This window comes from Spinacia oleracea, chromosome 4 (assembly GCF_020520425.1).
Source record: "Spinacia oleracea cultivar Varoflay chromosome 4, BTI_SOV_V1, whole genome shotgun sequence".
NCBI lineage: Eukaryota > Viridiplantae > Streptophyta > Magnoliopsida > Caryophyllales > Amaranthaceae > Spinacia > Spinacia oleracea.
In genome coordinates, this window is record NC_079490.1 from 21,608,254 (window position 1) to 21,633,445 (window position 25,192).

At 36.2% G+C, this 25,192-nt stretch overlaps 2 protein-coding genes across 3 annotated transcripts; both read right to left on the reverse strand.

Moving 5' to 3' along the window:
• Window positions 1–5,974: 5,974 nt before the first annotated feature.
• Window positions 5,975–11,472, reverse strand: LOC110791739 (probable linoleate 9S-lipoxygenase 5). Of its 2 annotated transcripts, none has more exons than XM_021996499.2 (9): window positions 11,059–11,472; window positions 9,615–9,904; window positions 9,264–9,510; window positions 8,767–9,108; window positions 8,590–8,675; window positions 8,252–8,359; window positions 7,854–8,161; window positions 7,492–7,755; window positions 5,975–7,093 (listed from the first exon to the last, which is right to left on the reverse strand). In XM_021996499.2, the coding sequence occupies exons 1-9, from the start codon at window positions 11,252–11,254 to the stop codon at window positions 6,343–6,345; spliced, it is 2,592 nt and encodes an 863-aa protein (XP_021852191.2). In that variant the 5' UTR covers window positions 11,255–11,472; the 3' UTR covers window positions 5,975–6,342. The 2 variants fall into 2 exon arrangements, with proteins under 2 accessions (XP_021852191.2, XP_056699456.1); XM_056843478.1 differs by having other exon boundaries at window positions 5,975–7,119; window positions 11,059–11,441.
• Window positions 11,473–15,711: 4,239 nt separating this feature from the next.
• LOC110791738 (probable linoleate 9S-lipoxygenase 5) lies at window positions 15,712–24,480 on the reverse strand. Its single transcript, XM_021996498.2, has 9 exons — window positions 24,276–24,480; window positions 19,162–19,451; window positions 18,778–19,024; window positions 18,323–18,664; window positions 18,138–18,223; window positions 17,603–17,710; window positions 17,186–17,493; window positions 16,818–17,081; window positions 15,712–16,712 (listed from the first exon to the last, which is right to left on the reverse strand). Exons 1-9 carry the CDS (start codon window positions 24,415–24,417, stop codon window positions 15,956–15,958), a joined length of 2,544 nt encoding a protein of 847 aa, XP_021852190.1. The 5' UTR covers window positions 24,418–24,480; the 3' UTR covers window positions 15,712–15,955.
• Between the last annotated feature and the right edge of the window lie 712 nt (window positions 24,481–25,192).

The following is a 25,192-nucleotide window of genomic DNA, read 5'->3' on the forward strand; positions in this document are numbered from 1 at the left end:
GTTGGCTGCTACCTTGTTGGGGATATGTGCAGGATATGTCATGTGGAAGACAAGACGCAATTTGATCCTTAAGTCTGCTGTTTCCAAGATTAAACTTATTTGATCATCACTTATTCATATTTGGAGTTATTAGAGCTTTTCCTTAATTAGTCAAAACAGAAAATTCTAAGAAAGATGCACAATTTTAAAACTGCCAATATTCTTGTACCTTTCAATGTGATGTAGCAGGGACAAAGAAAGTTTCAAAATCTATTGACTTTAATTTTAACCAGTGTTTAAAAATGTTTGGTTGATCAAAAGAGTCTATCCCGTAGTAATTATCTTGTGACGAAGAATGTTGAAAACTGGACAGATGATCAAAGAGAGTACATAAAACTTTGAAGCTCAACTGGAGTATAACAGACTTCCAGAGAGAATATTATTATTGCAGCATTTAGAAGAAATACAGGAGTTTAGGATTATGAAGGTTAACCCTTCTACAAGCTACATAATAAACTATATATACTGCTGACTTGGTGTGCTGGCACAACCAATCATAATACAGCAATAATCTCACAGCCAATCACAATGCTTTAATCAGTTAGAAGAAATAAAGTAGCTGGCACATGTAACAGAATACAGTTACATGGGAAATGATCTAGTACGTGTGTGCAAGACCAGCATTGTAATGCTGACTCAGCTCCTACTCTCTTGTGTTGCCATCAGGTGCAGTATCACCAACACCCCCCTCAAGCTAGGTGTGGCAGATGTTGTGACGCCTAGCTTGGATAGAAGTTCATGGTACTGTAGGGAAGGCAGAGCTTTAGTAAACACATCAGCTAACTGAGATTTGGTAGGCAAGTAGGTTAGTTGGATGAGACCTACAAGTACCTTATCCCTAGTAAAGTGACAGTCTATTTCAATGTGCTTTGTCCTTTCATGAAAGACAAGATTCTTAGCTATGTAGATAGCTGATTGGCTGTCACAATGCAGTGTGACTGGTTTTAACTTAGTAACACCCATTTCCTCAAGCAATCTTACTAGCCAAGTTACTTCTGAAGCAGCAGCTGCCATTGCCCTATATTCTGCTTCAGAAGAACTTTTTGAAATTGTCCCTTGCTTCTTTGACTTCCAAGATACAGGTGAGTTACCAAACAGGAGAATGTAACCTGTAATGGACCTTCTAGTATTGGGACAAGCTGCCCAATCACTATCTGAAAAGGCCTGCAATGTTAAGCAATCTGATGCTTGCAGCAAAATACCTTGACCTTCAGTATTGGCAACATATCTTAGAACATGTTGCAGAGCTTTAACATGTGGTACTCTAGGTTGATGCATGAATTGGCTTAGTAACTGAACAGCATAGCATAGGTCTGGCCTTGTATGAGTAAGAAAGTTCAACTTACCAACCAAAGTTCTATAGTGTTCTGGTTGATCATAAACTTGCCCTTCATCAGTGAATAGCTTAGTGTTGATAGGAAGGGGAGTAGCAGCTGATCTTTTGACATCAAAACCACAGTCAACTAGAAGAGTTTTGGTGAATTTCTTCTGTGTAAGCATCGCCCCATTCACCAAATACCCAACTTCAATCCCAAGAAAGTAATGCATCACCCCTAGATCTTTGATACTGAAAACAACATCTAAATGTTTCTTAAGAGCAGTAATGGTGGGGAGATGATTACCAGTAAGAAGGATGTCATCCACATAAACTGCAGCTATGGTAATGTGCAGATTATCCTTCTTTATGAACAAAGAATAGTCATTTTTAGACTGCACCAACCCCTGTAAAAGTAGTTCCCCATGGAGTTTGGCAAACCATTGCCTTGAAGCTTGTTTGAGACCATAAAGAGACTTTCTCAGCCTGCAAACATGATTGTTTGGATTAGGTATGCCCTCAGGCATCTTCATGTAAACCTCTTCATGTAAGTCACCATGAAGAAAGGCATTATTGACATCTAGCTGGTAAATAGTCCACTGCATACTGGCAACCAAAGCAACAACACACCTCACAGTGGCCATTTTCACAACAGGGGAGAAAGTTTCTTCAAAATCAGTTCCATACCTCTGTGTGTACCCTTGAGCCACTAATCTAGATTTGCATCTTTCCAATGAGCCATCAACTTTCAGTTTAACCTTAAAAACCCATTTGCAGCCAATTGTTTTCTTCCCAACTGGTAATGGAACAATGTCCCAAGTGTGATTATCAAGAAGAGCTTCAATTTCCTTCTCCATTGCTTTAATCCAATCTGGAGATAAGGATGCCTCTTTATAGTTTCTTGGTTCAGTGAGAGCTTTTAGTTTACTGATGAGAGCTTGGTGGACAGGCATACAAGTGTAAGAAACCAAGTTACACCAATGTTGAGAAGTGTGACAATGGTAATCATTGAGATATGTGGGAGGTTTGTGAGATCTGGTGGACTTTCTGATAGGTTGGTCTGTTAGATCAAGAGTAAGTCTAGGATTAGGGGTGACAGAAAGAGAAGTAGGAGTGGAAGAAAGAGGAGTAGAGGTGTCAGAAGTAGAAGGAGAAGATAGAGGTGTAGAATGTAAAGAAGAGAGGGGAGAAGAGAGAGATGTATCAGGAGAAGAAGGAGAAGAAGAAGAAAGGAAAGGTAAATGTAGAGTTGGATCAGGGAGTAGAGGTGTATGAATTGGGAGAAAAATGGAAGATGGAAAGTCTGTAAGTGGTGATTGGGATGTAAGATCAGTAGGAGTATGATGGAAAGGGAAGTGTGACTCATGAAAAGTAACATATCTGGAAACACTAATGGTGTTAGTGGCAGGATCTAACACTTTGTAACCCTTCTGTGTTGGAGAATATCCAATGAAAACACAAGGTTTTGCTCGAGCATCAAACTTGGATCTATGAACCTTGGAAGTGGAAACAAAGCATAAGCATCCAAAAACTCTCAAATGGTGATATAGTGGTTTGTCTCCAAACAACTTTTCATAGGGTGTCAAATTCCCAATACTTCTTAATGGCATTCTATTAATCAAATAGGTAGCACACAATATGCATTCCCCCCAAAATCTGATAGGCAGTTTGGACAGAAAATGAAGAGCTCTTGCCGTCTCTAGTAAATGCCTGTGTTTTCTTTCAACTACCCCATTCTGTTGAGGGGTTCCACTACAGCTTGTTTGATGTATAATACCTTTGTTCTGAAAAAGTAATCTCATATCTCCTTCACATAATTCTAGTGCATTATCAGATCTCACACATAAAACTTTAGAATCAAACTGTGTCTCAACCATTTTCAGAAAAGAAACAAGTACAGATACATCATCAGTTTTGGATTTCAAGAGATATGTCCAAGTTGTTCTTGTAAAATCCTCCACTATGGTAAGAAACATTGTACAGCCATTGTGTGTTTTATTCTTATAAGGCCCCCAAGTGTCCAGATGAATCATCTGAAACATCTTAGTGGTCTTAATGCTACTTATGGGAAAGGGATTTCTTGATTGCTTTGCAGCAGGACAAATCTGGCAAATGCTATCATGATCACCAGTAGAAACTAAAGTATCTACAACAAATCTCATCTTAGAATAAGGCATGTGTCCAAGTCTCAAGTGCCAAACCTTAGGATCTGTGCATGTTGTTGCTGCTAGACATGTTGCTGGTTGATGTTCTTTTGTATCCACACTGTAGAGACCAGACTGCACACTACCAAGAACCTGTTTCTCTTTCATTAAATGGCCGTAGAGATAACATTTATCAGCAGTAAATGATACTGTGCATTGATGATCAGTACATAATTTGTTTACAGATAACAAATTGTACTGAAAATCTGGAACATGCAGAACACCCTTCAACTGTATGTTTTCATTTAAGACAACAGTTCCCTTATGAAGCACACTTACTTTTCTTCCATCTGGTATTGTTATGCACTCATTAATTCCAGTAATAGGTTCATATGTATCAAACATGCTTAAACTAGCACACATATGATCTGAAGCCCCACTGTCTAATAGCCAACTTGAATGTGAACAAGTAAGAAAACAGTAATTGTTACCTGCCATGAATGCATGGCCTGAATTGTCTTCTTCCTCAAACTGAACATCTTTTGTAGCCACTTTGTCAACCTGTTGCTTGTTCAGTAAATTCAGCAATTGAGTGCATTGTTCTGGTGTGAAGAAATTTGCCTGTGATTGTGGCTGTTGTTGCTCTTTGTCATTAGGAAAGTATTGTTGTTGATATTCAGTCATATCGTCATAATATGCTTCATCAGTGTAGACAGCTGAAGCAACTCTTTTATCACTTTTGAAACCTGTGAACCCTGGTGGAAACCCATGTAACTTGAAACACCTTTCTGTTCTATGTCCATTAACCTTACAATGATCACAATAGTAACTAGATGGAGGTCTTTTGTAGCCAGTTGTTCTATTCCCTCCAGTTGACTGATAGTTGTTTCTAGGATAGGCTGATTGTGGTGCCCTGTAATTGTTTCTCCCTTGGTAATCATTATACCTTCTCCTATCTGCTGCAAAAGCATGACTCTCATGCTGTACAGGAGCACTAATTTCCTTCTGTCTTTTCTCTTGTGCCAGCATTCTATAAGCATGAGATAGGGTTGGTAATGGTTGCATCATGAGTAAGTTGCTTCTAGCTCCAGCCAAGTGTTCTCCCAATTTCATAAGAAATTGCATCAGTCTTTGTTCTTGTTGCATCTTGAAGATCTTTTGTGTCAAATTGCAAGTACACAAGTTGCAGGTACAAGTTGGTAATGGATTTGCTGCACTAATTTTGTCCCAAATAGACTTAATCTCAGTAAAGAATTCTGCTACATTCTGTGTACCTTGTGAGATGTCTGATGCCTGTCTTTCAAGTGCATAAAGTTGTGGACCAGAAACAAATCCAAATCTATCATCAAGATCAAGCCATATCTCTCTAGCAGTGTTGAAATACAACACACTCTTAGAAATTACTGAATCCAGGTTAAACAATAACCATGAGATCATCATGTCATTGCATCTCAACCATGCTTCATATGTCACATGTGTAGGATCTGGTTTTGGCAATCTTCCATTCACAAAACCTAATTTGTTCTTAGATGACATAGAGATCATCATACTTCTTCTCCAATCTCCATATCCTTCTCCCTTAAATTTCACTGAAACCAACTGATTTGCAGTGTTATCTGTAGGATGCAGATAGAAAGGACTTGCAGGATCTTGATTAGGTAGTAAATTCTGTGTTGTCATTTGTAAAATCTTTCACAAATTTCTCAGGAATGATTTGTATGTTTTGTATAAAGGAAATGTAATCAGGAAAAGATTTTTTTGTGTTAATCTAGTTGATTTTAGATCAACAATTTTCAGGTTTACAGGATTGAACTAAAAATAGGATGATCGAACAAATAATCGAACAATCTCAGGAAGAAAAAATAGAAATCACTGAAATCAGATCACAATCTCAGAAAAGGAAACAGAAAATACTGGAATCAAATCACTGAAGCTTGCACAGAACTGATTTACTTAAAGAATCAAAGAGAAACAGGAAGTATTGCTGCAGAAATCGAAATCAGATGAACATACCCTCAAAAACAAGTTACTCAGTTTATGGAATCAATTGTATCTACGAATTCAGAAATTGCTACCGACTCAGGATCTTGCATCACTGCTCTGATACCATGTTGAAAACTGGACAGATGATCAAAGAGAGTACAGAAAACTTTGAAGCTCAACTGGAGTATAACAGACTTCCAGAGAGAATATTATTATTGCAGCATTTAGAAGAAATACAGGAGTTTAGGATTATGAAGGTTAACCCTTCTACAAGCTACATAATAAACTATATATACTGCTGACTTGGTGTGCTGGCACAACCAATCATAATACAGCAATAATCTCACAGCCAATCACAATGCTTTAATCAGTTAGAAGAAATAAAGTAGCTGGCACATGTAACAGAATACAGTTACATGGGAAATGATCCAGTGTGTGCAAGACCAGCATTGTAATGCTGACTCAGCTCCTGCTCTCTTGTGTTGCCATCAGGTGCAGTATCACCAACAAAGAAAGAATAAAATGTCTTAATTTTGAATATCTTACAGTAAAATTCCTAACAACCATCTTTGTGACGGAGAAAGAAGGTTGACCATAAGAGCCGAGCAACCATCTATGTATTCAATTACAGGAAAATTCCTAACATCTTACAACATGGTTTATAAAAACTACAATAATGGCACCTTACAAGTTACAACCAAGGTTTACTTACTCATATGTCTCAGCTTTGCATGTATCTACATTCTACAGCATGGTGTTTCTAATGACCTTGCTCATAATCTGACCTCCTAAGCTACTTCAAACCATCTTATTTTATAGACAAATATATAAGTTCATTGCTTCAAAAGTGCTAAAACCACATCAAATAGAGACACTGTTAGGAATTCCCCTGCCAGTAATCCCTACTCCACTGGAAGGGCACAGTAACGTGAAGGGCAAGTTTGCTGGACCAACCCGATTCTTCAGTTTCGGATCATTATTCCGTTCTAGGATCCTGTTTTCGATCTCTACTAGCGTCTTACTAAATCTTTCAAGTGCTTCTAATGGCGGAGAGTCAGAAGTCCATCCAGACTCTCGTTGTCCAAGATACACCTCTTCTGATGAATGCCCCGATATAAGCTCTATCACTGAAATAGCAGCCAATGTTCTGGCTTGGCTTAATACTGTCTTGAAGAAAACACCATCCGGGTTTGTCTTTAGTTCTTCAAACTCGGGAGTGTTTGGTTGTGGCATGAACTTTCGGCTTATAGTTGGCCTGTTAGGCATGTATCCACCGTAAGGGTATTGTCCGAAGTTAACTACTGCATGAAGAGCAGATGCCACCCATATAATGGTTGTGCAAGTTTCTGTTAACTCGTCTAATGTCTTCATTTCTAGCCACCACTTCTCGTCCTTCTTGTCTCCATGACCTATTTCCCGGATTTCTTTCCACCAGGATTGTAGTTCAGGATCATTGGTAATCATGTCGTCAGATTTATAGTAAAACGAACAATATTCTCTGACCCAAGTCTCAATTGCAGACCAAATTTCTAGCCCATCAACAGCATATGGGTAGTCCTCTATGAACAGCTTGTATCCATGAGGGCTTTCCGAATCCTTGACTGCCATTCCTCTGGAAAGATGGCAATATATGTGGAACTGAATTTTGTTAGTTATAACAGTTGCAACATGTTCTTGTCATTTGCATAAGAGAATTGGTTCTAACAGGCTCACTTAATCTAACAATCATATGTTAACTACTACGAATGGTCTAACAAAAGTTATAAAGAAGTCATGTGACAATTGTTACATCGGGGTGGAGGGAGCAACAAATTTGCAATTAACTTATAGCTGTCTGCAAAACTAGATTAAAATGAGTTATGGTTTTCTATAACTATTTTCTGTGTTATACACAGATTTTGTAGATTATACCTCTAATTATTTTGTTCTAGGATTATCCTAACTTTTAGGAAAAGTTTAATTAATGTCACAAATACCTCACTATGGTGAATGATAAATCAAGCAACATACCTCTTGATAAGGTCTCTAGGAAGGGCTTGATCAGTAAAAACCCAGTCTTTGTACAGTGAAGATGTCCACTGCACAACATACTTTCGGGGATACACAGCTGCCTCAAACAACCCATCAGCATTTAGAGCAATCTGCCGTGCTATTGTATTGACTGGCATTGTATCACGGAAGTGAGGATGTAACAATTTGTTAACTGGGTGAAGAATACTCAACCGTCTTTTCGTTGCAATTATAAATGGTTCTATCACTGCATGAGTGTTTAACCTGTGAAATGATACACAAGAAAAGAAATTTTATGTCAGAAATCAGTGCCAGAAACAGTTACTATAAGCTAAATGAACTTTTTCTGACAGATTGAATACCAGTGGCTGATGAGTTGATGGTAAGCCGAGTCATTAACAGCTACATAGGTCTTAGCCAATAGCCAAAGGGATGCTTCTACCCCATCCTTGGCTGGTGTATATAATTCACTAACGGCACCAAACTGATCCCCTTTTGAATGTGGTCGACTTAACTCGATTACTAATGGCTTCAAAGTTCCATCATCTTTTAGGAAGAGAAGTGTCCTAGTGGCATAGACCTTTGAAGAAGTTTCTGTGTTAATTTGCCTTAAGAATGGCATTACTGTATCATGGTGATCCAGTATGTATAGCCTGTTATTCTGGATTGCCTGGTTGAACGAAAAAGAATACAATGATTACAAACTTGGTGAAAGCTGTGGAACATCAAGAAAACTGTACATTATCAAACATCATGTTACCTCTTCTACAGTTAACCCGTGTAGATTTTGTTTTATGCACTCTTTGGTAATTGAGCTGTTCTGGTTTCCATAACGATTAGCATCTAGCTTACTAACTGGAGGAAACTCCTGTAGGAAATAATAATCAACGTAAAAGGAAAATTCGAAAACTGAAGTGTGGGCCGAAATGATTTTATCGTGCTACTGTGATGCTTGAAGAACAGTGTTTGAGAAGCAAAATCACCCCAATATTTATCAACATTTTTATTTATTTTTAATAATCTTTCCACCATTTTGTGAAAAACATTCATCGCTATATATGACAATCATTGGTTGAGCAAAAAAGTAGGTTTGGTTACCTCTAACCGACTAATAACAACAGGATTTATACCAGCTAGCATCTCCCTGACAAATTCTTCATCAGTCCTCCAAGCTGATTTATCCTCTGCACCAGAGAGTTCAAAAGCATTAAACTTGCATGATAGAAAAAATTCCCGCTCAATAAAGTTGTGTACTTTATCTAAGATAATGTGTACCTTTTATTATATCAGGCATTGGATACTTGAGAAAATGTGCACCATCAGTACGAACAAGCGATTTCAGGAATTCAGTTGGTACGTCCTCCCTAATTTTTCCAAGTAATGGATTATTTGGCAACTTAATTCCTCCTTCATACATGTCTAATACATCTTGAAAACTGTCAAACTCCATCGGTGTCATGTCAACTACCGCATCCAGCAAACCAGCAACGCCGTGAGATAAAGACTTAACAGTATCACCTAAGAAATCAGCCAACTTGGTGTTGCTGAACTTTTCGTCTCTTGGGATATAGACATCTTTGCCCTTGACTAGTGGCAACCTGCTCTCGGTAAGAAGGTCTGCAAACAAACTATGTATGGGTGAGAAAACAAGGTTTGCAAACAAACTATGTATTGGTGAGAAAACAACACAGGCATATTAAATGTTAGTAGTATTAGTACAACACTAAGGTGGTCTCTAAAGTAGGCCTTGTGTTTGAAGTAAGAATGCTAACCTGTCTTTGTTGGTGGACGGCTTGTTCGTCCTCTACGTGGATAAGGATATTCAGCATTTCCTCCATATATAGGACGTTCATGTTCCGGACCTTTATCTGGTTCTCCTAGATCATTGTAGTATGCATAATCATAAACACGATCCCATTCCTCTAGCATATCATTTTCTTTTCCTTTCCCTCTCAAAATCTCTAGCTCTTCTTCTCGATATTTGATTAATGGTGCAGGAGTTTGATGAGGTAAGTATGTCTGCTCAATGTAAACATCGATAAAACAAAACTTAAACATAAATCATCTTAAGACAAAAGTACACTTTTGCAAACAAAGATAGCTAGACAATGATCGGAGATAACCTTATTGCTGAAGAATACGCGGTCTTTCTGGTAGCAATGAGACGGATAGACCCAAGAGTTGCAAAGAAAGTGGATCTTTCCATGACTGGGGGCGCCTTCCAAGGTGACGGTCCTTAGATAAAATTCACTGCTATGCTCATTTCTTATTATTAATGCCCCAGGAAGAGCAACCTCCTCATTCCAATTAAATCTAACTCTGAATGCAGTCTCACCATCACCCAAACCAGTGAGTTTTGTGATCTCTTCTTTTAAGTATGTTCGTCTTCCAAGTTTACCTTTCAAGTCATTTTCTGCAAAACAGAACAGTTTTCCTGTTAGACTTGCAGGAACATAAAAACATTCAGTTCCACAAGGAGAATTTATGTGATCATGTCACATCACATTCTCTAAATAAGGCCTTTTAGTATAATTTTCTTTCCTAGAGGTGGAGAATGAGTCGTTCGGATTGGATTCTTTTACAGTTGATTTAATTCGAGCCAAATTTGGATTATAAGTCGATTATTTCATTTCCGATCAAATTTGAGTCGGGTCATATTTCGGTCTGTGGCCAATTAGGCTTTGTTTGGCAAGTCATTTAAGGCGTCTTAAATGATAAGGTGGTGAAATTTTAAGTCACCTTAAATGATTAGAGCGGTTTGTCAAACACCTTAAATATAATGTAAGGTCTTGAAATTGACTTAAATTGAGACGTTACTTTGAATAACGTTTCAATTTAAGGTCCTTAAATTTTCATGTATTTTAGCTTTAATTTTTTATTTAAAACAATTAGATAAATTTCAGCTCATTAAACCATTAATTTTACCAAACAACACATCTAATCTAATCAGTTTCAGCTACATATAACTTATCAGTTTCAGCTCTATTTCAGTGGTAACTTATCAGTTTCAGCTCTATTTCAGTAACAACAACAACAACAACAACTGAAGCCTTAATACCAATGAGGTTTTGGCAGCCCTAGGCCCCTAGTAGTTAAGACCGCATGTATACCATAGGTCTTAGGTTCGAATCCCTCTTCTCCCATATGCAATTTATATTGCTATAATGGCTCATTCGCAGAAAAGGGCGGCTTATTACAGAAAACTAATCAATTTTAACCCAGTAATTCTCAGTTTCATTTTGGATACAGATATCGGTCTGGGTCACATTCCGGGTCGGGTAATTCGGGTAGTGTCAATTTTGCAAGTTCTATCCATTACACAAACAAGTATAACAGTAATAACCGACAAAGATCAGATTATAGATAGACATGACTTCAATTGTAAAATTGCAGAGTTTGTCTTGTAATTCAGATTCATTAATACACAAATTAATCATTCTTGTCATTGTTTTCTGGGCAAAATTACAACTGGGTTCAACTTCAGCCATAAAAGAACAACAAAGGCAGAACATATAAAACAATCACAGAACAATCTAATGGAATGAGATAATAAGTTGATAATCATACCAGGATCAGTAACAAGCTGAACATAAATCTTCTTTCGTCGAAAAATCGACGAAAACAGTCGATCAGACACAGTCTTCTTCTTCTGCAAGATTACAGTACCTTGAATGATCAGTTTACCAGTAGTGTCTGCAGTTTCTTCATTGTACTTAGCAGGAGCTTTGCTGTCGAATGCATTGATTAGGCAATGGCAATGCATATTCAACTTACTGTAAGACCGTCTTACTGGTTTCCTCCTTGATTTTCAAGACAAAGATTTTTGGAGTTAGAAAATAAAACTGAGTTTTCTGTCAAGAAATAGAGAAACTGATGGGGCTGGTTTTTTTGTGACAGAGAATGAGTAATGTTGTTTTTTTGTGTATGGTGAAAAAAGGGAATAAGTTTTACTGCCTTGTTATTATAGTTTTGCGTTTGATTCTGTCATTAACATGTGTTAAAAGAACTTGTACTAAAAGGTCTTTTTCTCTATGGTTTTTCTTTCACACTCTTTGAATCGTACCCCATCGGTCTTGAAACGTGCTTCACACCTTTTTAAGGAAATTTCGAGACTGATCTTTGATCGTTAATATATTAGATGAATTGTTTTTTACCAACTAAAAGAATCGAAAAAATATTTTTTATCACCTAAAAAATTAAAACTTGTATATTACCACCTAAAAGAAATTTAAAACTTATTTTTTACTACCTAAAAAATGGAAAAATATATGAAAATGTTATGTAGGGGGCCACAATAATGGTTATACATCTTATATGTTATATTTTTTCACGATTTCATGTATTCAACTCTATACTCTTCCCCAACTTCCTTATGTTCCATGAATTTACATAATTTTTCACCACCATTAATTCATAAAATTGACAAAATTTAATGAAAGTAAAGATAGAAGGTGAAAGAGTTCAAGAAAATCCCACAAAGAGAAAAAAATTGGGGGGAAATTAAATTAGGTAGCCATACATAAAAGTTTCATCTATTTTTTCGCTTTTAGGTGGTAAAAAACAAATTTTAATTTATTTTTAGGTGGTAAAATACAAGTTTTAATTTTCTTATGTGATAAAAAATAATTTTTAAAATTTTATAGGTGGTAAAAAACAATTTGTCCTAATATATTTGATGGTTATCTAAGGGTCATTACTCTTAAGAGGATAGCCACTACTTCGTATATACTTTGTACTTTACTAATGAAAATATTAGAAGCTACGGTGTGCAGTAATATCATAAAAATTGACGTTGACATAAATCTAACATTATCTCACTCTCGGTACGTAGTTGATATGTGTAATAATAGAATTTAGGAATTAAACATACACCGTCAAAGTTGATGAACCTTAGTTTAAATAGTAAAGTATGAGTTTTTTTTTTTTTTTCTTTAACAAAGAAGTAGTAAAGTAGTTGAATCAATCAATTTCATTCTTAAAGACAAGAACTATGTGGTCACATCAAATACTAGTAACAAGTTTATTTTTGTAAATTTTTAGGTATATATAAATGAGCAAATGATGTACACGAATTGACCCACTATTTTAGTGGATCATCATACAACACGTTAACCAATTAAAATAATTTTAGTTCTAACTATAATTATTTGTAACTATCATTTTACGTAGACATAACTGTTCGTGGGTTATTCTTCTCTATTTCTCTTCATCCATTTCATATCTTAAGATGATGACACCTAAACTAGTCAGAAAAATAACTCCCGGACCCTAAAGCCACCCCCTTATTTTCCCGTCAATACATTGTTGTTAATTTAAGAAATAGAGAGGATCATCACTTTTGTTCCGTACCATATCGCGAGCTTTAAAAAACAAGAGCGGGTATCGGATTCTAAACCCAAAACAATGAGTCTAGTTAAGCAGAAAGACAATGAAGAAACAACAAAATGAATAAATTAAAGGCACATAGAAATGTGAATACTTGGGAACTTGAAGTAGAACCTATTCTCTTCTCCCTTGATTCTTATCATTTGATTCTACTCCGTATAAAGTAGGGAGTTGAAGTTGATCGTTTACCCAAAAAAGAAGAAAGGAAAAGTGACGTACCTTATTTACCTTTATTCTCTTGTCGGCTGCCTGGTACGGAGGAGTAGGAAATAGGAATAGTGTTGGAGATTTTGGTCTTAAGTTTGTGTAAAACGTTTTGTTAGACCATGTTATGCTTGCTCCTTTATATGCTCTTTCAATACCCTTTTTCTAGCATCATCCATAAGCCTACTCTTTTTCTTAATGTTTTTCCTTTTCAAAAAACTTGAAATTATCCACAATTGATTAATTGATTTTCAATATAAGAAAAATATAGTCACATAGGATATTGTTTGATTTTTCTCGATTAGAGCTTTAAAAATATCAAAATTTTATTGTTTTAACTGATAAAATTTAAAGATATAGAGGGTTAAAGATATATGTTGTAATATTGATAAATATGCACAGTTAAAACAAGATGATCCATAAGAAAAGATGTGACGGGCCTTTAGAATATGCGTAGATGAATCCATCAAAGTATCAAACTTATTCTCTAATCTCTACTACTCCACATTTATGCATGAGCTGTGAAGTTGTAGGCTTATAGCCTTTTATTCTATTGTCAATTCACCTTCCATGTCTTAGTGTTCAGTTGTTAATAAATGGGGTCGGACATGTGACTATGCGGATTGTGAGTATGGCGGTACTATAGACCTATGGGAGGAGTCCAAACAATTTTACCATTTATGTATACACTTGTTTTTGATAAACTTCCTATGCATAGTTGTATAGACTTGTTAGAAGTGATTTGTACTCGATAACATCACCTAAAATATTAGATGTGCACGATCTGATTCGATATGAACTGAAATTAATTGATTTAGTTAGAACTAGCTCAATTCAGAAATAAAACGAGCTTAATATTAATTGCGCTTTAACATAATAAAATCAAATATCATTTGACCTTCCGAATGTGACTCAATCTAAATTGACTCAACTTCAATTCTACCCGATTCAAATTACCTGATTACCATGACCTCCATATACATCTTTCCCCGTATTTTGTATCTACCAAAGTAGGTGAGGCATATTAGTCAACTATCACCCAAGACCGGTTAGAGAATTTGGTTCCTAATTCACTATTTTGTTGATTACAACGAAATTTGACCTAATTATGTGACAACGAAATCCGAACAGAGTGCGGAAATATCTTAGAGACGCGGCTGACTACGAGTAGAAGGAGAGTGAAAGTGTGGTAGTTTCTAAAAATAGGACCAAAGTCCACATCTTTGACTGCGACTGGTAAAAATTGGTAACTACGGAGTAGATAAGCTAGTCAAATTTCAAACTTTCAGGAGATTTCTTAACTCCTTCCTCAAAATAGATCGTACTGTAAAAGTTAGTAGCTTGACTTATTATGGCCATTATGGGCCCTTGGTATGGGCTGGATGTGCCTCAACATGGGCCCAATTCTTGCATTATTAAAAGAAAGAAAAAGAAAAGCATTGACATGGACCGTCATTAATCATGATGTTATGAGATTATCAACTTTCAATTCATGGAATACAAAATATTATTAAGTCTGGTGGACCAAGAACTAATCAATGGATGAAGGAAGTGACATATTATTGATACAAATACTGTAGGGTATAAGAGTCTGGTGGACCTAGTGACGGATCTAGAAAAAATATTTAGTGGATGCAAAATAGAAATTACAGATTTTAGTGGGTTCAAATAATTATTTTATAACAAAATTTGAAGAAAATCTTAAAAATATAAAGAAAATTTCTAAATTTTCACAATTTAAGTGGAGTCAGTTGACCTCATTCTTTCTACATTGGTGGACGTTTATGGTTAATCATGTAACATATTGCAATAAACTAGTGAAAAATATAATGTTTTTGTATCACCCTTTTCAACGTTTCTTCACATGTTTTAGATGCAGTTAAATCAACTTGATACTTTGATAGGCATTAGATAGTTCACATGTTGACATGTTGTACATGTACTTTGTAAAGTTTTTATTCAAACAATGATGCTAGGATATGTGAAGCAATCATTAAAATAGTGGAGATTATGCCCATACTTTGATTAAGGGCTATGAGTATAGTCTAGATCTCAAATTTTACATGTTTAGCTTATGTTGCTCCAATTAGGTTTTTACCTTATAATCAAGTACTCCAAATTAATCAAATCTCAAAGCCACGCATATTCGTGAATATCTCGAAAAGACTATCCTAACTTTTTGAGTACCTTTTCTTTACCAAAAACAATTAAAATATAAAATATATTCATGAATTTTTCAAGTTGTGAATGTCTAACTAATTTAGTTGGTAAAATTTTGACTTTTAAGGAGAGGTACCAAAGACCTGCTATCAAATATATCCCCTCTACACCATTTGTCACCTTGCCCTTTTTTTTTAAACTTCTCGAGTTGAGCTTAGATCTACTCAGCTCGATAAGAAAACATCGAGTTGAGCACACTTGAGTAACTCGCGAGCCAATAAAGCAAAAACCACTAGCAAATAGCTTCCTAACCTTCACATTGTTGAAATTCCTAGGTTTCAGAAAGAAAAAATCTTAGATTTTGCAGTTGGTTCTTGCTACCTCCAACATCAAAAATTCAAAACAACAAAGAAAACAGTAGACAGCATAAAACATGTACTAAAGTATAAACATACAAATTCAATGAACTGATTAAAGAATGCAAAGGCCTCACGAGAATTTATTACAGGCCGGCCCACAATTTCATCTACAATTATAAATATCTGTTGGACAATTTACAAATATCACAAATTGGTATGTATGCAACTATGCATGTATATAACCCCGAGGTTAGCTAACGGTTGCTCTGCTTGACAGGGCAAGGTGCTTCCACACTCGAAACAACCTGAGTTCAATCCCATTGCTTCGAGCAAGATACTCGAGGCAGAAGAGAGTTTCAGGTTGAAATGCTGTTAGGTATTCCTCTACCAGTTATTCCCACCCCACTTGAAGGGTAAAGTAGAGTGTAGGGAAGATTAGCCGGACCAACCCGATTCTTCAAGCTTCCATCATTGTTCCTTTCAACAATCTTATCTTCAATCTCCTCTAACTTCTGTCCAAATTTCTTGAATGCTTCTAATGGTATAGGGTCTGAAGTCCATTCAGGGATGTCGTCTCGTTTTCCAAGATAAACTTCATCAGAAGAATGCCTAGATAGAAGTTCAATTAGAGCCACACCAATCAGTGATTGAACCTGGCTTGTTATTGTCTTCAAGAATAAAAGGTCTGGATTAGTCTTAAGCTCTTCATACTCTGGAGAATTCGGCTTTGGCATAAACCGACGGCTTATTGTTGGCCTGTTGGGTACGTAGCCCGCATAAGGGTACTGTCCGAAATTGAGTGCTGCATGTAGTGCAGAAGCCACCCATATAATAGTTGTGCATGTTTCTGTTAGTTCCTCAAAAGTCTGCATGCTTGGCCACCACTTCTCGTCCTTCTTGTCACCATGGCCAACTTCTCTGAGTTCCTTCCACCATGATTGTAATTCAGGGTCACTAGCAACCATTTCATCAGATTTATAGTAAAATGAGCAATATTCTCTGACCCAAGTCTCAATCGCAGACCAAATTTCTAGCCCATCAACAGCATATGGGTAGTCCTCTATCAGTAGCTTATATCCATGAGGGCTTTCCGAGTCCTTCACCGCCATTCCTCTGAGTAAAGTTTAAACAAAAATATTGATTTCACGTGTTTCAGATTAACAGACACTTTGTAAGGCAGTTGTATTACATAATTAGCAGTGAAACAGGTAAATGTACCTCTTGATAAGGTCACTTGGAAGAGCATGCTCCGTGAAAACCCAGTTTTTGTACAGTTTGGATGTCCACTCCACAGCATACGTTCTGGGAAAGACAGCTTCTTCAAACAACCCCTTAGGATTAAGAGCAGTCTGCCGTGCTATGGAATTTATGTTCATTGTATCACGATAGTGAGGATGCAGAAGTTTGTAAACTGGGTGAAGCACACTCATCTGTCTATGGGTTGCTATTACGAATGGTTCCATGACTGCATGTGTGTGTAACCTGTAAAAAAGAAATTTTAAAAAGCCCACCACAAGTCAGAGCTTGAAATATAACTATCAGCTAGACTATAAGCTAAACAAAGCTCTAATAGGATAATGTAGTACCAGTGGCTGATCAGCTGATGGTAACCCGAGTCAGAAACAGCCACATAAGCTTTAGCCAACTGCCAAAGAGAGCTTTCAACACCGTCTTCAGCTGGTCTGTATACTTCGCTAATAGCACCAAATTCATCTCCGTCTGGATGTGGTAGGCTTAACTCAATCGCCAATGGCGTCAATGTACCATCATTTTTTAAAAAGAGGATTGTCCTGGTGGCATAAACCTTTGAAGGAGTGTTTGTGTTGATTTTCCTTATAAATGGCATCATTGTATCATGGTGGTCTAGTATGAATAGCCTATTACTCTTGATTGCCTGTTTCAGGGGGTAATTAAAACAGAAGTTATACAAAGTTAATAGTACAATGATGAAGATATTGCTCTGATGCAATAATATGATGGGAACTTGGTGTCAAGAAAGCTACCTCGTCTACAGTAAGCGCATCTAGTTTTTCTCTAATATGGTCCTCGGTGATTGAGCTTCTTTGGTTTCCATATGCTTCAGGATCAAGAGTGCTAACTGGGGGAAATTCCTGCATTTCATAGATAAACTCTTTAAAACAACGGATGTGTCGTCTATTCTGCTGTGCATAACTTCAATTCATATGACAGTCATCTTGGTTGTAATTCCTAACTATCCAACCCAAACTATACCGTCATTGTTATCCAAGCGCATACCATTTTAGGCACGATTTTCAAAAGCGAACACAAAAAAATATCCTCCAGTATCGAAAGAGATCATATTTGTTGCCATCAAGCTAGCTAGACAAGCACCAATTAATTTATATCCACAATAAAACAACTGCATTTTTAGACATTTAATTAACTCGATCTCAATCAAAGTAGAATATCGGGAAACACATAGCTTTATACTTTCAATTGCTCTCAAATGACTAAAGATTTAAGACACTTTTGTTTTTCAAGTCTATATGATGTTGAAACAAAAAGGCTATATATTACCTCCAAGCGACGAATGGCAAGAGGATGTATTCCAGCCACCATCTCCCTTGCAAATTCTACATCAGTCCTCCAAGCTGACTTATCCTCTGTATCAGCAAGTTTCAGGACATCAGATAAAACAGATATAACTAATGTACTTGTACAGATGGCAAACACAGGGGATCAAATATAAGCAAGTGTTTTACCTTTAATTAAATCAGGCATTGGAAATTTCAGAATTGGTGCACCATCACTTCGAAAAACAGTTTTCAGAAATTCCGAGGGGATGCTTTCCCTTAATTGATTTATAATTTGACTCTGTGGCAGCCTGATTCCTCCTTCAAACATTTTCATCACGTCTTGGAAACTGTCAAACTCCTTTGGTGTCTTGTCAACCACCGCCCCAACCAAACCAACACCGGTCTGTGATAGAGACTTCACTGAATCACCCAGAAAATCAGCCATCTTGAGGAGCCCGAATTGTTCGTCTCTTGGAACATAGATCCCTAGACCTTTGGTTATCGGCAGCCTGCTTTCAGTGAAAGGATCTGCAGAAAGATGATACTGTTAAAACATAAAACTACTTCATATCTTTTCAAGTCCTCAATAGTGAAAAGAGAAAAACAAGGCCGGGGCCAAGGGAAGATGAAAGTAAGGTAACCTGTCTTCAAAGGAGGACGGGTTGTTCGACCTCTACGAGGATAAGGATATTCAGCAGATCCTCCAAAAACAGGCCGGGCATATTCCGGACCTCTTTCTGAATTTCCTAGATCATTGTAATATGCGTAGTCATAAACACGGTCATGCTCCTTCAGCATAACATCTTCTTTTCCTTTTCCTCTCAAAATCTCTAGCTCTTCTTCTCGGTATTTGTTTAGTAATGCAGGCGTTTGATGAGGGAGGTATGTCTGATATAACAAACATCCAAAGGTTGATTAACAACAATTATATCACCAATATCAAAACCTTTAATAAAGACAAAAAAGTTTGTCACACTTTGTAAAATATGCAAACAATGATAACTAAGAGTAATGTTGTAAGCAACCTTATTGGTGAAGAATATGCGATCCTTCTTGTAAAGATCAGTTGGATAAACCCAAGAGTTGCAAATAAAGTGAACTTCTCCATGATTAGGAACATCTTGTATAGTCACAGATTTGAGGAAAAATTCGCTGTGGTGCTCGTTTTTTACAATCAGTGCACCAGGAACACCGAGTTTCTCGTCCCACTTAAATGTCACGTCAAATTTAGCATCCTCAATTGCCAAGCCAGCTGCTGTTGTGTGCCAGTCATCCAAATAGGAAGGTTTTCCAAGTTTCCCTTTCAAGTTGTTGGCTGCGAGATATAAAAGTTTCCAGTTAAATATGCTGGGGTAAGTTTATTAAGGGACAGACCAAATACGGAGTACAACTTTTGAGAACATTATAACTACAGTCTACTGCCTACAGGTAGTTCTGAAGCTAAGCTTTTTAGCATGAGCTGAGTTTGATCCGAGTTTTAATGCATCAAATCATCAAATGTAAAAGGGGGTGATTTACTGATTTAGTACAGATTTTTCGAAAGATTGTTCTGAGAAAAACAAAATTCATGGAATGTGATGATCATATCACCTATACTTGCTTCAACCCAGTAATCTAAAGTTACTTTACCATGCGTAGTTATACAGATCTCAAGAAAACTTCGTAAATGGTCCAAGCACATCACTTTTGTTTCTATTCCTTTGTCCGGAATTAATCGCTACACTTACAAATACACCATAAACGCAGTACAGCCTGTCCTATAATTTCTAGATACGAAGTATATCACTAATTCACTACTTATGTTGAGTGAATATACCATACAACAACAACAACCAGCCCTTAGTCTCAAAATGATTGGGGTCGGCTAACATGAACCATTTGAACCGTCTGCGAAACATTACTTAACAATACTTGGTATAACATTGACAAAACTATAATACTTCATAAAGTTACCCCCATGATTCCTATTTGATTCCCTATCTGTAATGTTTCGACCAAAGAGCCAAAACTTTGATCATGATTATTCAATGGACGTATAAGAAAACACATATTCATTTCGAATTTTGTTAGAATTCTCTTGATGTGTAGTTTCAAATTTTTTCCATAATTTTTATTTATGCACAACTAAAGATATTGATGATAAAAAATGTACACTGAACTACTGTATGAAGAAAGCAAACAACAATACCAAAATCCGAAGGAGAGTACTTTACTAAAATTATGTCATATGCTTAATAACAAGGGTTTTGACGAAATGTCAGCGTTACATATATGCATTATTCACATTCACCAAAGACGGAGAACCTCCCCTCATAGATCACAGGTTTGAAGCCACTTTCCTGTTTTACAGATCATAATTTGATATTATAAAACTATGCTTAATATATCCAAAAAATTAAAACATTCGGAAATTTTTACTAGTTTACTGTTTACACTACTGGTATCATCTATATTCAACTAGCTACTCTACTCTCTAGTATACTTCAAATTTAGCGACTTTATCAATAATTTCTTCTTGCAAACAGCGAATTTTATCTTTCTGCTCCTCACGAACATAATCAAACTAAAGTTGCATTTGCAATCAATAAATTTGGCAGAAAAGAAAATTTCGACATAAATTCAATTTTTAGAATTATGAATTTAAGGATTATATTGAAAGAAAAATACCTGATGATGACAATGGCAGGTGAATTTTTTACTGAGTATATCATGAATTTTGCCATTTTTTTTTTTTTTTGGGAGAAATGAAAAGGGGAATCAATTTTTTTTGCTTTTAGTACTGTGAGTTTGATGATGCATTGTCTGCCCTTAATCAAATTATGGCCGTGGCTGGGTAAAGATGGCAGTGGGCCTAAACGGGCGGGCCCATTCCAGGCCACTCTCCATCATGCCGGGCCGGTTGGGCTGAAAAGTTCATAATAGGGCCCGTCCCTGGCCCAGGCACACAGGGGCTGTCGGAACGGGCTCGGCCAAAGCACATAGGGTTGTTGGGGGGGGGGGTCGGGCCGTCGTGCCTAAACATAATTTTACTAAATTTACCGTGCTTTGTCGTGCCTAACCTTGTCGTGTTTTTTCAAAAATATGCGGCTCAGGTCCGGCCATGGCCCACGACTTTCGTACCCGGCCGGCCCGACCCACAACCATCTTTAGGGTTGGGCTTGTGTCATGCGCTTGAATGCATCCGGGCCATGCCAAATGCACTTATGGTGGGCCTCGTGGCTTAGGCACGGCCGCACGGCCCAAACCCCGTACTCTCGTGTTGTGTCTTTGTGCATAATCTAATTTTACTTAGTTTTAACGTTTTTTTTCCATGTCTTGTCTTATCGTGTTTTTTCTAAAAATTGTGGTTTGAGCCCAACCCACGACTTCATGCATATTGTATTCTTTCGTGTTGGGTTGTGTTATGCCTCGAACTGGCCCAGACTAGTGCCATTTTAGCCATAATATGACCCAACGGTATTTTTTTTATAGGTAACAAAATTGTTGGTCAAAGGTTGAATCTTTATATAGGTTAACTCATCCCAAATTATTAGGATAGACCCTTTAAAAGTGTTGGAAGACCAAAAGAGCGAGGGATTTCTTGTCCTTAATTCGTTGTTAGTGGGATTAAACCTCATAGTAGTCAATTCAAGTTTATATTTTGTTCGTATAAAAAAGTATTTTTTTTCCCATAAAAAAAAGAATATTTTTTTATTCGTTTATTTTTAAAGGCATATACACCTAAGATAGTACTATGTATACACATTCCAAAATCATACCGGATTAGACCAACATCAATTGAAACGAAATATTAAATTATTATTTTGGTAGACCAAGGATATGGACTAGACCAAAATCATTGTGATGGTCATTTAATTTCCATTTTTTTTTGGGTAGACAGTTTCATACTCTCATTCAAAAATCGAATTGGATCCCTTGGACTAGTCCATCGGGTCAAGTCCATTATGGTTAGGATCAACTATCAAGACCAAATTCATGCCCGTTCTACATCCGTTCCGCAATAGATGCATCGTTTATCTTTTGAACACTATTTATTAATTAACTTTGACAATTATTCTTTCACATTATGTAAAAACAAACATAGTTAAGTGAGATTTGGTTAAATTTGTATCAATGTGAGGATTCCAAATATCAATTTTTTATAATTTTTACTTACACGCAATTAAAAATATTAATGTTCAAAGAAACATGTTGGGATACGTGAAAAAAGAAATGATGCATCTATTACGAAACGGAAGAAGTATATTCTAAACACCCCTACAAACACTAATTATGAGTCCATGACCCGTTGAACATTGTATGCAAATTTTCCTACTTTACACCAATTCTCAATGATTAATCAAATATCTTTCCTTCAAAAAAAAACAATAATTAATCAAATAACTAAAAAGTGAAAATATACTTAAATAAATCCCATTTTATTATGTTGGGTGAAACCAATGTCTACTTTGAATTATTCTTACGGCTTTATTTGGATGGGAGGAATTGGAAGGAAAAGAAAGGAAAGGTAAAATAAGGTTTTCCTGTATTTGGTACAAATAATTATATGGGAAGTGAAAGGAAATGAAGGGAATTGGAAGAAAAGCTCCTTTATAAAATTTTCACTTTCCTTTCCACTCAAAATTGGAGGAATTTGGAAGGAAAGAGAAAATTAAAAGCTGTCATTTATATTTCCTTTCTCTTCCTTTCCTTTCTTTCCCTTAAACCAAAAACAGGAAAATAAAATCTTTTTCTCTTCCTTTTTTTTACTTTCTTTTCCCTTCCTTTCTTTTCTCTTCTTTTCCTTTACTAATAATGAACCAAATAGGGCCTACAAGTATTTTAAAATGAAAAATGATATATGTAGCTTCGTGGTTATATATAAGAAGCTAAAAATTAAAACATCGACTTATACTAAACCTCTTTTACTAAACCTTTTTTTTATGCAAATGAGGAATAAAATACGTGTACTAAACCTTAATTACACCTAGAGATGGCCAATAGGCCGGGTTTGACCCTGCCCACCATGACACAATCCATAGTGGGTTATGTGGCCCGGACCCACTTATGAACCATGACATAACCCGCCCAATTCAGACATTTTTTTGATGTGCTGTGGGTCGAATTTTTTCAACACAACCCATTTCGACCCACCCCATCGAACCCGACACAACCCATCATGGAACACCCTACCCATCCAAACCAACACACGAACCCAACTCACTTAACATAGGAACCCAACCCACCAAACTCATCCTAATTTATACAAGTTTGCATGTTAAAAATTAATGCTAATAAGTTCTAATTTTATTGGGTAAATATACATTGACCACATTTATGTGAGTATGTGAATAACATAAAAATAAATTAATTTAAGTTCATATAAAATCTGTAACTTTTTAACGCTTAATTAATTGTCCAAACCTACCTGACCTACATCAATTCCTAAAACTCATGTAAACCCACCAAACTCACCTGACCCATCAGAATCATATATGTCGTAACCTACCAAACCTATCGGACCCACTCGACCTGCACAACCCACCCCCACCAACGACCCATCATGTATTGTGTCCATTTTACACAACCCACGCCTCGATCCACCCTAGTTTGATTGAGATGGATCGTGTGTCAATTATCCCCGACTCTCGACCTACCAAACCCACCCACAACCCACCATGTTGCATGGCCATCTAGCTCTAATTGCACCGAGTGATTATTTTGACCTTCATTCCTAAATTAATTCAAAATAAAATGTATTAAGTTATGATGCTTATTTACGGTACAATCCTTAGCGAGATGAATATATCATTACCTTATTTTAGAATACTTTTATTATATGAAGTATTATCTAAAAAGCCATATTTATGATTTACCAATACTAGAGTAACAACAATATACCAAATCAAACGAAGTAGCTAGAGTACTAGTAAGCGACGTTATATGCATGCAAGTTATGCAACGCAAACTACAACCATTTCCCATAAAAGAATTGCTTTAAATAGTTCAAGAAATTACTCCATCCGTAATATAATTGTATTATCTTTTATTAAATACTCAATTTGGACCGCGTCCATCAAGAAGGAGGAGATTTATCCACTTTGAACGTTATATGATCGATCGAGCAAAGCAGGAGCTAGCTAGGGTAAAAAAAACAAACCTGGAGCAGCATTTTCAGCACTAACAAGCTGAAAAGAAATCTTCTTCCCTAAGAAATCATGTAAACCATCTAGGATCGATGAACCGACGTGTTTGGAACCGAATACATTGTTCTTCTTCCTTAACACAACTGTTCCCTTCATTATTGTCGTCGTAGTTATAATTTTCGAAATCAAGTAAAGTATGATAATAATAAGTTGATGAAAAATGAAGGAGATGACGGTCCATATATATAGCAATGAACAAGAGAGAATAAGTCTATTGAGTTAGGTACGTTTTAATGATCGAGTTGCATTTTTGAATATGTTGAAAGACGGCTTTTTTTGGGTTTGATATTTGATATTTATAATAATTTAATAAAACGTGAGTTAAAGTAGATAATGTAAAAGAAAGCTGGCGTGGCCAAATTATTCAGGATTTATGGTTCAACTATATAATTATCTTCTAGTACTACTAGGGAAAAAGTAAACGTACCTGAAAAGGTTACCGTAAAAAATTTCACAAATTCTTATTTACAATGGGTGTACAATAAATATTGTACACCAGAGTAAAAGTTAACTCAAAATGCTTAAAAGTTAAGCTTATATATGTAAAAGTTATCTATTTTTTAGTGATAAATTTTTTCATTTTAGTAAAACTTATTTCTTCAAAATTACTAATAATGTATAACATTAATCATTTAACCCATTAAAATGTTTATCTATCAACTTTTTTTTTACTAATATAAAAGTTAATCAAAACTAGATTAAAGTTATAAAAAAATGGGTTAAAGTTATTTTGGTGTACAATAAATTTATTGTACACCTTGTGCGCGCAAGACCTTTTGAAAAAATTTAAGAATACCGTGTTGTCATTTACTCATGAATCACACTAAGTTTGAATATGAGGAAATGGAGAAAAGGCTAGGGAGAATTAAAC